General features: G+C 42.0%; 1 protein-coding gene across 11 annotated transcripts in view; it reads right to left on the bottom strand.

Annotated features, from left to right (window-relative positions):
- Positions 1–16,294, bottom strand: part of adgrb1a (adhesion G protein-coupled receptor B1a) — a 167,364-nt gene that overhangs the window by 99,160 nt on the left and 51,910 nt on the right. The window contains exon 1 of one of the 11 annotated variants that reach the window (XM_069143486.1): positions 1,635–1,656. The exons of the other annotated variants lie outside the window; for them this stretch is intronic. Coding sequence (XP_068999587.1) covers positions 1,635–1,641 — 7 coding nt within the window. The 5' untranslated portion in view covers positions 1,642–1,656. Of the gene's footprint in view, positions 1–1,634; positions 1,657–16,294 lie in introns of those variants that run through there. 11 annotated transcript variants of the gene reach the window in all.

Here is a 16,294-nt window from a genome sequence, read left to right as displayed (position 1 = left end):
GGCCAACTGTGAAAAGAAGATCCATGTTGGACAAAAACTAATTTCCCTTTACTTAAATCTAGTGTCCTTAAAACTCCACTGCTCTTGATGGAGCATGTGCCTCCTCTTAAAAAAAACACTTATCAAAACAAGATCATCCTACTTCCTCCACTATTTTATTCTTTTGTGTGAGAAAAAGCTTGTGAAACAGCCTGTTGAGCATCATTGGACACTAAATCTCTCCACTGAAAGCTCAAGTTATTTTAGGCAGGTTAACACTTCCTCCAGGCCGGATGAGACACCTTTTGTTTTACACGATGTCTACACAATGGAATCACTTTCCAGGTCAGACATGTTGAAATGATATCCGAACGAAGCTGTAATTAAGGAACAAAACTCGCTGAATATCAGCACACACGACCCTTTCAGTGTCGGCTGCACATTCTGTAAAAGTTGTCAGGATTAACACATGAAGTGACTGAAGATCCATTTAAACCTAACGTGGTGAAAAAGAATACATGTACGTCATTTACTCACTGAGTCTGGAGCCGTTGTTTTTTTGTTCATTTTTTTTTTTTTTTAATCAACGCACCAACTTTTCCACCTGAGCCAGTTCGTAAAAATGTCTTTACGATATTCGGGGTCTGAACTTTCTGTGTTCGGACTCGGGGGTGTTTTCTACACAGGTTGAACATGCACAGAGAAAACCGGTGGATGAAACCACCGTGTGTCTCCACACCAGCTGTAGCTCGAGCAGCGTGTTAGCAGAGCAGCGGCTTCATGAGCTCCAAGTGCGTGTTGAGTCATTGGTCAGCACCATTTCTACAACGCTCACGGCCCCGAGCACAATAGTCATCCTTATGAAATACACTACGAGCGTAAACGTGTGCTCCTACGCGGCGTGAGAGTAAATTGAGAGCCGTTCGATGGACTGTGACGGCTGGATTGATGTGTTTCAGTGTTGTCAGACGCATTTGAGGCAGATGACTGATGACGGACACTGGACCGCGCTGGACAACCGCCAATCGTTTCACACGATGCTTCTGTTCTCGGGATCGGAGTGTGTTTTCTTCCAAAGAGCAAGAAGAGTATTTTGTTGGATATTTATACTGTAAGCTGAAAAGTAGCCTGACTATTGGATTTAATGAGTTAGTTCTCTCGTTTCACGGGGAAAGAAATTACAAAAGTATTTTAAAGAATGATCCCCTCTGAAAAAAAGAATCCTCAAATAGTTTGTTGAATAGATTTGATCTCATTTGTATATAAGAAATGAGAATTAAAGAACATTTGCACAGCAATATGGAGCTCAGGAAGACATGAGAGAATTGAATAGAAAACGTTGAGTGGTGCTGGAAGTGCTCGCAGGTCCACCCGACTCAGAACGCTGTTCAGGTTTTGACAGAAATGGGACTCAGATGGCTTTTAAAATACAGTTCAACCGAGTGTGTCAGAAATTAGCTATATAAAACTCACGTATCAGTCAAATTGACCTTTTTTTGTGAAAATATAACAAACAGGCTCTCTCTCTCTCCCTCTCCCTCCCTCCCTCTCTCTCTCTCTCTCACACATGCACACGGTGCTAATTGTAATCCACTTACAAAACCATTTGGCCGTTAATCCCACACTCTCCAGCAGATCAGAAGCAGTGTACTTACGTGCCATCTCTTTCACCTTATCAGCCGAGGAGCACAAACCATTACACCCCTCACCTTCCACGGCAGCGCCGTCTCTTCAGCCCTCTGCCCAAACCCATTGTCTATGAATACATATCATGTGGGCCGCTCTTTGGTTTCAGGTGCAGGTCAGCCAACCAGACATTTCAATTCCGAAGATGGATGCCCCATTTCAGAGGGAACGATAAGAAAAGGCTCAGAAGGTCTTTCACCACAGGGATCAAATGCTTTCCTTACTTTTTCTCCAGCCTGACTGACAGCTCGTTGAAATAAGGCTTATAACTGTTTTTTTGTCTCGACACACATCCGTCTTTTGGTGGAGACAGCTGCTGTTAAAGGCGGCACACTCAGACGGCGCTATTGCGCAACTCACGTTTGCTTTTAAAACAACTTTTAAAATCATGGCTGCGATTGCAGCCTTGTATTTTGTGTGTCTGCTGATTTCCACAAAAGTTAAAGAACTCTTGAGCTGTGCTGAGAAATACTTTGGACTTCATCTGGATGTTGTTTACAGGTTGTCCTCCTCCTCGTACCCCCAATCGTCCCCGGCACCAGGCTGAAGTGTTCCTATGGGAACTGCCAGAGCCTCCGGATCTATTTCCTCCGTGGACTCGAGAAGACTCCCCACCCCCTCAAACGTCCCCCACGCGGCTATTAAGGCTGAAAATTGCCCCCGCTGTGCTCTGGTGTGTCCTTGGCTCTCTGCAGCTTCTTCATTCACTCCACAGCTGATAAATGCGTCATTGTTTTTCTTCTCCGTGTTTCTCCGAGTTACTTTGGGAGCACATTAAAACGGCTTCATTTACAATCCATATGGTGTGCTGCAGTATATGAAACATATTCAGAGGCGTCGGGGGATCGCTAACCTGCGCGATCCACCGGCACACTCAAGCAGATGCAAAAAACACACACACAAACACACGCACATCTCTGAGCAATGCGGTTTATTCTTCCCACGTATTATACCACTCTCATACATCACAAGCCCTTGTCTCCCCACACAGTGTGGGATGGCGACTGCATTGTGACTCAGAGACAGCGATACAGAGCGAGAGAAACAGAGAGCGAGATGGATGAGGAGGTGGCGGGAGGACGGGGGGACAGGGGGGGGGTGGGGGGGGGGGGGGAGACGGCTGCTGCGGGACTCATCCTGGTGGGCCACGAAGAAGAGCCGCGCAGGTCACTGTGGGAGAGGCGGCTGTAGATGTACGGAAATGAGAGTCATCAGCCCCCACCTCCACTCCGGTGGGCATATATATGAACTACCCTCCAGACAGAAGGCATTTTATGTAGTTCTCGAGTGACTTCTGTAAAATGATGGCGTGTTGACACCAGCGGTTCCAAGTATGGAGAATGCTCGGGATACGGTATGATCCACAGATCTGAGAGCTATACCTAATGCTATAAGTGAAGGGTATAAAGAGCATGGCGCTTTAAACCATTTAGGGCCCGCCTCTTAATTAGCGGGAGTTTTAGGGCATTCTTTGAAATAAATCTGTGTATCATGTCCCATTGTGCGCTTGCAATGGCTTTGGTAATGGTTAATTGGCTAAGTATCAGGAAAGAATACTTCTCAGAGAGAAAAAAACAGACAATAATAATCGTTCACATCACAATTTTTATATTTTTACTTTTGTGTGGTATGCAGACATACTTTTTTTTTTTTTTTTTTTTTTATCTTGGAGTTGCTTACTCTTTAATATTGTGTTTTTATTGTTACTAGGATGCCTGTTTGGTAGTTACAATAATGATTAGAGAGGTCATGTTCTATACTGTGTATAGCTATGGGAACCATCCGTACACCAAAAAATGTCACTGTTACATATCTTGCTATGAGAATGTGAAATTATAAAAAATTCTGTAGCAAAAATCTTGACATGATAGAAAAATATTCAACACTAATAAACTGACTTTTACAAACAATACAATAAACAGTATGAAACTGACAGCGCACCTGTCTAAAGTGAAGAAAAGTATTAATACATACTGACATGGATCATTTTGAATTATGAGTAATGGAGTTACTGCTGTTGTGTATCACTTGTAAAAGTAAATGTAAATGTGTTTTGGAGACCCTCATGAATCTTTCTGCTGAAGATGTGGATATTTAATGAACTCAAAGCGACAAAAGGCATCCACAATGTGTCAGTTTAAAGACCAGCATCACTGCTGAAAAATGGGAATGATCCTGAGTGCTGTTTAACATATATAAGTATGGTGGCGGTTTGAGGGCTTCCTATTATTTGGCGTGAAATATGTTCGGACAGCGTGAGAGCGTCTCATGCCAAAAGAAGGAGAGTTGGTAACCGTGGTAATAGTGTGACCTTGAAATGACAGTAAAATACTCTTTCTTATCAGTTGTATCCGAAGCATGATCAGGCAGACCCAAATTCATCACACCACCAGAGGATCACCACATCAGGATTTGTTCACTGACAGAAAAGCAGCTTCATCATCGATACAGAATTGGATAAATAAAGAATACACACAAGTGCTGTCAAAGAAGGCAGAGGACGAGTAGCAGAATGAAAAAGCATTTCTCAGGAGGGGACACAAGGCCAAACGCTCAGGCTGGGCGAAGACGTAGCAGCCTTTCTCAGACTGGTAAACAAGCAGGTTTGAGATTTACGGCAGTAAGTGGTTAGCACGGGGAAAAGGACATGAACGGGAAACAGAATACTTAAAGTGTTCCATGTCAGATTTAGTAAACTCTTTCTAGCCGCACCGACTTCACTTAACCTTGATTTTTAGCGTAACTGAAGCTCCCAAACTCGAGTTCTTCTCAATTCGTGGGAAAATGTCATCGACAAAAAGATGTAATTCAAGAGTAAAAAACCTGAAAATGGAATCCTGTCGTCTGAAGTCAGCTGAAGCAAGCCCAAATCTATTTAGCAGTTTTTCTACTGCTGTAAATGTTGTGACAATAACAAAGAAGAACAAATTGTTTTAACATGCAGATGAGCAGTCCATGTCTAAGATTGTGAGTAACAATCACAGAAATGGCCAACAGATAGCATTCAGAGCTGTTTTGATTCATTTTTTTTAAAATGTTGGTAGTTATAATGGGGAATCTTCTTGTGAACAGCAAAAGACATTGAGGCAGCTGTTGGAGTGGAGTTGTTTGTTATGAAGTTGAATACTGTACCATACTGGCATTTTCTAAATAAACAAGTTTTAATTTGGTGGAAAATGAATACAAAAGCTGTTTTTACTTCACACCTCTGAAACCAATGTAGAGTTTCGTATCCCCTTTCATTTGTGAGGTGTGTCTTCAACAAGTCTCCTGTGAGCCTACATGAACCTCTTCAGTCTTCATAAGGTATGAAATGATATTAGAGAATAAACACACCAGCTTCTTAATGCTGATTGACCTGTTTCAGATTCAGAGGTGTCGTTATGGTTCAATGCAGACCTCTCTGCGTGCAGCTGAATATTTCTTGTCTTGCAGTGATTCTTGGACTTATTCTGTCATATACAGGAGGAGCAGCGAGGTTCAATGAAAGAGCATGAAAAGCAGAGGAGCTGCTGGCCTCTGGTACTTACAGCTTTAGTGCCACATAAGGACCCACCACATTTAAACCTCTGGGAAGCACTGGGTGGACATGAATTTCCACATGTCAGCAAAGTGAAAGCTAAAAGGGCCTCTGAATTCAAGTTTTGGTTTCGCTTCAGCAAAACAGCACATTGCAACAATTTCTGTATGAGGCGTGATGTACGAAAAAAAAGGACAAAACAACAATGCAGTATATCCCAGGAGACTGAACACATTTAAGACGGCCTTTTGGGTGTTTGAATTAAATTTCAGTATTCATACTTAAAGGGAGCCATTATCGTTTTCTGTGGCTGAAATAAAATACGACAAAATAGTAAATAAGCACCTTAAGGCACTAAATCCCCACTTTAGATCTGAGCATCAGACAGTGCAAGTCAACAAGACCAAGAGGAAGGCAAGTGTATCCTATCGTGAGCTGCAGGGACAGACAAACAAAAGTCACAAAGAATTATGTTCTCTGAAGAGACAAGTTGAAGTGGACACTTAAAAGTCACCCGATTTGAATTTTACAGGAATAGGCGGTTATCAGTTTGGACGTAACGCCACTAAATGTCGGGGCTGCAGAGACGTCCCCTCGCGGCAAAGTGAGCGCGGTGGCACAACCTGCCGTCAGCAAAAGTGCCGAGCCCTCCGTCCTCTCCCCGGCTACTCTCGGATCCATTCCCGTCCAGTGGGCAGGAAGGCCAAAACACTCAAAAGCTTAACCAAACAACACACCACATAGAACATGAGCCAGAATCATTTATCATGATTTATTATTTTACAATTGTTAACATACACTTACTTTTTGGAAATGATATAAGATTATATAGTGTAAGACTGATCATAATATTAAAATCGAGTTTAAAAATGTCATTATGAATTTTGAGCGTGATAAATATTCCAAACGCATGTATTCTACATGGTAAATGTCAAATAAAAAATGCAAAATAACAAAAATTACTCCTAACGACTGAATTTTTATTTGAATTTATAGAAAGTATGGGGCCCTGTCGTTGTAGCCAGCGCAGCACAAATCCAGGCCCGTTGGTATTTCTGTGCACCGTAAAGGGCTTTCTTCCAAACATGCGTAAGCCGCTGTTTTCCTGGGTAAACATGAACCTGGCTGCGCTGACATGGCCGGGATGGAACAACAGGGGGCGTGTCGCTAAAGATGCGCCGCTGCACTGCAACTTGTGTCACAACTTAGAGGTGAACTGGCGCCTGAGCCTTGGCCGGCTCAGACCAGGTCTCGGTGCAGCTCATAAATAGACCTATCTGAATTCCCACAGGCAGGCTTGGTGGATGTTCTACGTATTTAATTCCACTTACTTAAATCATGTATTTTAAATGCCACTTTCGGATTCAGTTAGTCATAAAAAATGAAGCTGATTGCCCGTTGAAGTGGATATGTATCAGGGAGTCATGACGCAGCAGCCAATCTAAGCAATACAATCAAAATGGCACTCAAGTTAACTATAAATTAATTGCTATTAAATTACACATAACGGGGTAACAATTGAAAAGCAACTTCATCTACTCATCTGGTTAAGTAATCTAGCCAGTGTAAGCAAGACGTCCTGTTCAGCACACAGAGCCCCAGGTCATCCTAAAGTTACAAGAACTTACCACGCAGGACACCACAGATCTACAGATAAACTCCAAAAAGCTTTCACTTCATAAAACTCACCAGGCCGAATAAACGTTTTCTCCCCTTTCAGCTTGGGCTTGACTCGGTCTCATGCTGTGAACCAGCTGACCTCTGACCCTTCCATCAGCCTCACAAGGTGAAACTATCCAGACAACTAATGTCTGCTGCCCTAAGATTGAACATTGTTACAACTCCACAATGACAAACTCAGTATTCAAGCTGAAACTATAATGCACATATCATGTTTTATTCTCTGTTTGTTTCTATTGTAAATTATTAACACTCTTACATATCACTGATGTTTATAAGTGTTGCTTCTATAGATGATCTGCAGACTCTCTGTCTGTCTTCAGTTACTCATACTGGCTAACAATATAAACTTGTATTATGTGTTTGTGTAACTGATATCAACAAGTCTTTAACTTTAGTCATGGTAGATTCATAATGAAATTGTATTCTTCCTCTCAAAAATAATAATGACTCCTTTTCTTAAAGCATTCTCCCTCTTCTCAGAGCAGACTCAGAGAGTGGTCCTCGGACACTTGACCCCACCTCAAGCCTGGCCATTCATATAAAACTGCAAACCTCAGACTGAAGCGGGCTTTTTCTCTTCTTCTGATCAATCTTAATATTGATAATATTCTCGGTTAATCTCACACTTTCCGATCGTCTTAGAGTTACCACGCTCTCTATTTTTATTAACCCCAAGCAAACGTTAAGCCAAGTGAAGATTGCGTACTTTTAATTGCGACTAATTGAGTTTAATTATCGCCTGCAACCGACAATGCCGTTGTTTCATTCTTGCTCTCATAAAAAGTGTTTTTGATAACCTAGTTAGGCTAAATCCAGTCATCTCTCAAACCGGACAAAGCTAAGAAGATCTTTTTTGCCAAAGACTGCTGTTGCATCCCTGCACCCTGGTTGTCCATCTTAAACGAGACTCAACAGTACCAGCAGAAGAAGCCTGGACGGGACGTCAGCTGAGGGAGTGAACACCCACAGCACGACACCAAACTCCAGGCCGTGACATCTGCATGGAGGTCCGCAAGAAAGAGGCTTGTTGGGACGACTGGGACCACCTTCCAGTAAAGATGAGACCTCCAGTAAAGATGAGACCACCTTCCAGTAAAGATGAGACCTCCAGTAAAGATGAGACCACCTTCCAGTAAAGATGGGACCTCCAGTAAAGATGGGACCTCCAGTAAAGAGGGGACCACCCTCCAGTAAAGAGGCAGAATCTATCTCAGTACTTTGATCCATTGGGTTGATGTCTGATAGCTGTTTTATGCAATTCTAAATTCATAATCTCTAATTTACGTCAGGAACTAGCTCCATTTAACATTTTTATTCAATGAATGACTGGAAAGTAAATTAGGCATCTCCAGATGCAGTTTATTTAATGACACCATGACATTAAGGACGTTTAAAGCACATTAGAGTGTTGCTAATAAATAAATTCCATTGAGAGCTTCAAGGTTGTGTAATTTACTTCTGCTCCCTCCTCAACATTGTTGTGGATTCTGATTTGATTATATTGGATGAGTGTTTTTTGTTCACTTTGACAATAATAATGCCAGTGTTTGCCATCTATAAAACGCAGGTTTTTGTCCTGTTGAACCGCTTCCTACATATCACCTCACCCGAGGCCAATTTAACACCATCATCCTGTGGAGGTCAACCCGCACTACCATAAATGAAGTGATTACAAGACTGAACCTCCCAAACAAATATGTTTCCTCCTGGCAAAAGCAGAGTCGCACGACTCTGCTCCTGTAAATTGGCCACACCTACTTGCTTGGTGCGCCTGGGTGGACAAAAATAGGGATCGCCGACTCTCAAACTTATGGTTTTGAGCACAAACCACCTCGTCAGCGCGCCCACCACAACTCAAGTCTGCGGCCGTGCAATTGGCAATGATGGCATCTGGAGTATCTCCTGCAACCTTTGTGAAAACACAGCCCCTCCGTCCCTCACCAGGGCCGTTAGCTCATCCGTCCTACCATCCAGCGATCACACATTTGCCCATGCCCATATATGGACCATATCTGTTCCTTCCCAATCCCAAGTTTAGGATTGGTTGCAACGTTTCCCTTCGGGTGCACCAGCAAATAATTTGGATTTACTCCTAACATTTTTCACTATGCCTTTAGGCGCAGGAATAATACATTACAATACATTTTATATGTACAAGGGTGGATCAGAAAGGTAAGAGACTGCTCCTGTTGCGCGCAAACAGTGCGCAGCACCGTGACATGCACAGAGAAGTTATAACCTCCGTGAGTAAGTACTCCAAGATTTGTTGCTTGATCAAAATCAGCACCTGAGTTACAAATGGTTTTGTGTGTAGTGGTCCGGGTGCATCCTATATACACCTATATACCTTTTCGTAATATCAATTCAATGATGTATCTACTTTTGCTTCAAAGATTTTGTTGCAAACACTGGCAGGGTTGACAAATCTTACACTTTTGATGCAGGACACCTGTTTCAATCTTTGTCTTGCACTCTCATGCTTCCCTTTCTAATCTCGCACCAAATAAGAGGAAGTCTCTCAACCTGTCCTTCATGAAAACATTTGTTACATGTTGCACATCCTACTAACAGGATTTTTTTTCTGCAAACAGGACCACGTCTGGGCAGCAGGATTTTTACCTCGTTTCAGCACCGATACTGATCCATAAACAATGCAAAGATGTTTTTTGTATTTTTTGTGTGCATTTAATTGTGAGAGGCACAGACCTCTCCGAAACCACACAACATCTTTAATGGATGTTGAGTTTGTCCTCATTCACGTTGCTCTACAGAATGTCTACAGAAATACAACTGTGTTGCGACACACACGGAGCAATTTAATGAGTCAATACTGAATGTGATCTAGGTTTGGACAAAACTTTAGCAGGGGCTGAAGTTTAGTTTGTTGCTTCCATCTGTTTGAAGAAGTATTTCCTCTGGGTTTCTTAAATACTTGCAGCTTCAGACAGCAGCAAGCTTCAGATGAGCTCCACTAAAGTGAGAGATTACTGCATAACAGCTGTAACTTCATTATTGATTATACATTCAAATTTATTCCCAAGGATCTAAATGACAATGTAAATGGTAAATGGTCTGCACTTGTATAGCGCTTGATCACCTTCGTGGTCTCAAAGCGCTTTCACACTGTTTTCCATTCACACACACTAATGAGGCTGAGTTGCCTCCTAAATGTGGAGCCCAATTTGCATCAAAAAATGTTTTCATGTAAAGGTGTTTATTACGGAGATTCAGTCTTCCCATAACTGATATGACGTCCGTAATTAATCATGTTGCCTAACAACCCAAATGTGGCAACAGTGAAAACACATCTTATTGTACCATGACTTGACGTAGTTGCATCTTTCCTTGACTTCATCAAGTCAAAAAGTGGAAGGACATGCCATGAAAGTTTGTAACTACTGGCATGCACCCAGGAACTCATCCTATCAGCTGCTGTCAATTAATAACTTGAAGGGACACATCCCTCTGGCTGCTTTCAGTTCAACAGAGAGGAAACACCCCTTCCGGCTACTGTCAATCAAACCCGGCGAGGGACACGCCCCCACAGCCTGCTGAGATCAAATTCGATTACAAAAACTATTAACGGTACAAAAAACAGGGTGACAAATAATACGTGTGTAAATCCCTGAACTCTGAAGGACCAATACTGTCTCCATGTGGTCGGTGTTTGTACTATTAGGTGCATGGAATATTCCTGCTGACGTTTTTGTACAGTGTATTTGCCAAGCCGAGGCAAAATTAGTGAGGTGCGACACTGATGAGCAGCAGTGAGTCCTACCTCACTGTTCATGTTCAAGTTCACCCCAAAAGTGCTGGTTGGAGTTGAGCTGTGCGAGTCAGTCAAGTTCTTCCACACTGCATACATGAAATCATTACAGGAAAGTGAGTGAAACAAACTGGTGCCGCAAACCTGGAGGCACAAACCTTTTTAGGTCAAATGCTTTCTCAAATGATCACATATTTATTTTTAGTGATGGCTGTTGTCCTTTTTTCCTGACCTCTTCCACTGACCTGATGATGTTTGCTAATGCCAGCAGCCATCAAGCTGCTTCCTATAATGGAAGTTTTTGAAGCTACAACAATCAAACTATCAAGGCAGCAGAAGCACATTTATCTTCTAAACTGAAAGCAGGAGTATAACGCAACCCTCCTAACAGAACAGACAAAGATAATTCATTAGTGATCTTTCTGCCACACTAAGCTGAGAGGAGAGCTGAAGTGTGGAGGGGTGAGAGAATTTGATTTGGCTGAGGCAGTCTGAAAAGATTTACTCTCAGTCGAGCCTCTGGGCGTCTCAGCTGCAAAAACAGAATGTGGTTTTCGGGATGCCCGGAAATAATTAATTGTGATTTTTGTTTGAGATTAGATTGAGCAGTATAATCTTTAGCGGATGTGAAAGCAATGGAAAGATAAGAAGTCTATCAGGCATGTAAATGAGAAAGTGTGAAAAGGAAAACCGTAATCATGTTGTGATGCTTTGATGAGAAATAAATTTGTAAATAAAACAATCTGAACTGGGAAGAAAAGAGGAGCCGCTCCTAGAAGTTGATTATACGCAGAGATACAGCCATGATATTTCTTATGATTATAATGGTCTCTGTGTCTTTGTAATTAAGCTTGACTGGTATTAGAGAAGTAGGGGAGAGCCTTGTGGCCAAAAAGTCCCAGTTTGATTCTTGAGTCAGAATCTGTTGTGTCACTGTTAACATCTTTAACGGCAGCTGGCTGCTTACCTCAGAGTGACTCAGCTCAGAGTCCTGATGATTCACAAATGTTAAAAGTGCAGGAATGCATGATGATGATCACATTCAATTCAAATATGGCTTTAACATGATGTTGTACTATCCCAGCTGTGGTGTGTCTTTTATTTTTTAACATTGACTGGATTAGTTCAAGTTATTTCTTATTTAAAAAGATCAAATCAGAAAAACAGAGTGTAAAAGTGGACGCTCTTAAATAGCACCTTTTTACCTTCACTGTTTAAAATTGGCTGTTAGGCTGCAGATATTTCCTCCTCCATTCCTTTTCATTTGTTTACCAGTCTACATTTGACATTGGCTCATATTTTTTTCTGCTGCCGGTCAAGTTCGTGTTTATTTTTTGTGATTACACCATTATTTAATAACTTGCTTTTTGGAGAAATTCCTGTACTTTTAAAATTAAGATACACAAAGTTGTTTAAGGCTCAAACAATTAGAGGTCAAACTTTGCAACACTACTTCCTTTTACTTATAGTATACACTTATCACACACTGCTGATGTTTCAGGTTGAAAATCCAGACCTGATTGCAGCTGCGGAGGAAACACCTAACAGAAAATGATCCGATTGTGTGGTTAATTGTAGACTCCAAACTCCCAAAACAAAAATAGGAAACAGGAAGAAGGAGCAAGAACTGCAAGAAAAATCCCTAACAGCTAATTTTCACAGTGTTCACATGATTTAAATCAGAAGCTTTAAACAGCCGGGTCCACTATGGAAGGTATGATGGTCGTGTGTTTGAATGTGACTCTATATTTGCTTGTGTGTGTGTGTGTGTGTGTGTGTGTGTGTGTGTGTGTGTGTGTGTGTGTGTGTGTGTGTGTGTGTGTGTGTGTGTGTGTTGTGAGATGAGTGCATGAAACATGTCTTCACTAATGAGTTCCTTTCCTGGACCTGGCAGGGCTTGGCCAAGATCCGCTCAGCTTAATGTGTGTGTGTATCTTTGTGTGTGTGTGTGCGTGTGTGTGTGTGTGTGTATCCTTTGTCTTGTGTGGGTGTGTGTTCTGACAGTGTGTCACCTCTGGGTGTCATTCCAGGTGATACCACCAAGGAGAGCAGCCTTTACAGCCGTCCCGCAGAGCCACCGCCTGCTCTTAACAAGGACACAGAGACACGCAGATGCAACATCACACACACACACACACACACACACACACACACACACACACACACACACACACACATGGAGAGACAGTTTTATCCAGCTCTGGCAAGCGGCAGCAGTAAACTCGCACACTGCAGTGAGATCAGAGGTAATTCATCTTCATTGTCCAAGTCATCAAATCTGAAGAATAACAGCGCGACAGTCGGACTAGCATTAAATGTCCTCACAGCCAAGGAGACCAGCTACATGAACACACTCTCTAATTCTCTATTTTCTCCCTCACACACAATTTCACCCTTTGAAGATACAACACAGTCTCTCAATAATAGAGCACTTCTATAAGGTGGGGAAAAGGGTTTCAAATCTCCTTGACTCTGCTGGATTTTGAAGAAACAAAAAAAATAAAATAAAAAGTGTGACGAAGTGTAAAATAGAGAAGAGAAAATGGAGAAAGTGGCTGTGGTCACAAGCTGCCTGTCAGAAAACAGAAGGATCCCTATCGCTTCCCTACTTTATCACACCATTATTTTCCTGCAGTCGCACATGACTGATGAGGGAGATAAAAAAAAGTTCAGCTTGTCTTTTCTCTAATCCGCACACTTTTCCGTATGGCAGGAAATTAATGTTTTACACATACGTACGCACACACACACACACACACACACACACACACACACACACACACACACACACACACACACACAGACTCACACACACACACACACACACACACACACACACACACACACACACACACACACACACACACACACACAGAGACTCACACACACACACACACACACACACACACACACACACACACACACACACACACACTCGGCGTCCTCATCCTGGAGCACAGTTTTTATCATCAGCCAGTAAGTATCAGCGGTAAAATTGCTTAATTAAAGCATGAATGTTTAATAAAGCCTGTGGCTGTGTGAGGAGGGACCAGAGACAGAGACAGGCCGTCCACTGATAAGCAACCTAAAAAAAAGGAGACGCATGATTACTGAAGTCGCTTCAAACTGACTTTAAGTGCCACTGAGTCCTTTCATGGAGAACAGGTGCAGCTGGTAAAGGCCAGAAGCTCCGGTGCTGTGAGGTCACCGCCCTGAACTTTAAAACGCGACACTGTTTACTTCAGCCGTGGCTGCCAGCGTGAGCTTCTGAACTCCTACCGTGACCTTAACCCCTGGCTGGCTTTACTGGATTTACATTCCCTTCGCCACAGGCTTACTCACTGCATGTCATTTTCAGAATAAGTTACTGGCTACCCAGATTTGTTATCAAATAATATGTGAGTGCACTTTATATGTTCCAGTACACTGGATTATAGAGACATGCTAGCAGCTCCAAGCTGTGAGCGCAGCAATGCTTTGAACTATAAATGATCACGTTAGCATGCCGACATGCTCACTATGACGCTCCTGACATGCTGATGTTAAGCTGGTATAATACTTACCACGTTCACCATCTGAACTGAACAGCTTAGCATGCTCATATCTGCTAATTATGAGTAAACAGAAAGTAGATGTTTGGTCACCGTGACATGTCGTCTGACTAACCCAGACGTCTCTGCTCCGCTGGCTTCTTTAACTCAGTTCAGGCTCTCGTTTTGCATTTCTGGAATCAGTCTGAATGAAAAATGAAGCAAGTTCCTGGGATTTCTTTCCATATTTTAAGACAAATAATCCGCTCACATATGATTTGGCCAAATTGAAATGGTTATTTGTGAGCTCAGAAGGAACTACATCTCCAATGAGAAAAGCTTCTTATACTTATACTGACACTTCTACAAGTTTGCTCCTCCTACTACGGACATGTCTGAGGTCAGACAGAGACAGAGATCTCACCGACTGTGATCATAGACTGTAAAGATGGACGACACTTTACCACTTTTCCAACTGTAGAAGTGAAGCCAAATATTGCAGAAATGCCATGTTGTGCTGGTGAACAACCAGATTTGCACAGAACTGCCCAACGGCTGAAGATGAGGTCGTGAAGTCCCACATCGAACACCCCTCAAACTCCACATCCAGCCGCCTCCGTTGTTTTTGCAGAATAACGATTACTAACTGCCAGTTGTCCAGCTTGCCACCTAAAAAAATACATTTTTGGTTGTGCTATTCATTTTCTAGTTATATAACTAGCAATAACTTATCATTGAGTTAGCTTATCGGGGAAATAAAAAAACACTCTTGAATGAAGATCAATGTGACAAGAAGTAGGCGACTTAATATGGTAACAACCATATTTGTGAAAAAAAAATTGGAGGTATAAAGTTTCCATCTGCTAGCATGGAGAGAGCGGGTGATGAAAAAGGTTCTGCTTCATATCTAAGAAGTTTTCATGTCTCCCATTTTCACACGAGTCTATGACTGTTCTGTGTCATCAACAGGCCACTAAGGAAGTGAAGCGTAGTTGCTCTGGGTTTAACAAAAGTTTGGACCTCGAAAGATGCCAGAGGATATTTATTACAATTCATCCCGGGGGGGATACGGACTCTTTGAAATGGCGAGCCATCCAAATGCTGACATATTTCACAGATACCCACAAATATTGACCTTAAAGTGGCGCTAGAAGAAAAGTTAGTGGATCTCTGAAATTATTAAGGGTCATCCTCTGCGCACCACGGTGTCGTCTCGTAGTTGGTCAGATATTCGTCTAGAAGTAAGTATATCAAGTTTATATTGTAGGGCACCATTTACAGACTTAATGTTGTAAAAGCATTACTTTTCAAAATGTCTTTGAAAAAAGTATTTTCCAAAGAAAATACTTTCTTTGAAAAAGGAACAAAAACAAAAAGGAACAAAACATCTGTACGTTCAGTGCTTGAGACTATGAGGTTACCCCACCAATTGTAGACTGGGAATGCAAAGATAACAGCGTTATTTTAAGGGTTTTTAACACAATATCTATATACAATATCTGCATGTGAATGCATGAATGGAAGAATCAGTGAGTAGTATTTGTGCAGAGCAACAAAGATATTTTTCATGGATTTTGTTCCTGCTGTCTTTTGTTTTCTTTTCATTCCATTTCTTTCATAAGACAGAAGTTCAATGTGAAAACTTCAAGGACCAGTTTGTAGGATTTAGTGACATTTGTGGTGAGGGTGCAGATCTCAACTCTGAACATCTCTCGCCAAGTAAATAAAAGAATCTACAATGACCAGTGTTTGGATTCTACCTTCTGGGTTACTGTAGAAACAACTAGTATGAGGCCAGAGTGTGTAATATCAGACCACCAGACGAGAGTGTGTTAGTATCGTGGCTTTCTCGCCGAGACGTAAAGAACCATGTTTTTAGGAAAACAAAAACATGTAGAAAACCATGTGGTTCGGTTTAGGGGAAAAAAAACAGTGTGTTTATTGTAAAATACAAAAACGACTTATTTCTACTTTGAAGATTTCTTTCAAAAGTTCCCTTCACTTGCTCCAAGGTGAAAGTCCACTGTTTCAGCCATCCATCCATCCACCCCAACCTGCCTCTGAACAAGGAATTTAGGACCTGTTACATGTGACCTGCTTGTTCTTTTCATGCCCAAGCGAGGCCACCCA

Source organism: Embiotoca jacksoni, unplaced genomic scaffold (assembly GCF_022577435.1).
Source record: "Embiotoca jacksoni isolate LCO1_2020_lvr unplaced genomic scaffold, fEmbJac1.0.p SCAF_11, whole genome shotgun sequence".
Taxonomy (NCBI): Eukaryota; Metazoa; Chordata; class Actinopteri; family Embiotocidae; genus Embiotoca; species Embiotoca jacksoni.
This window is presented reverse-complemented; position numbering and strand designations above follow the sequence as displayed.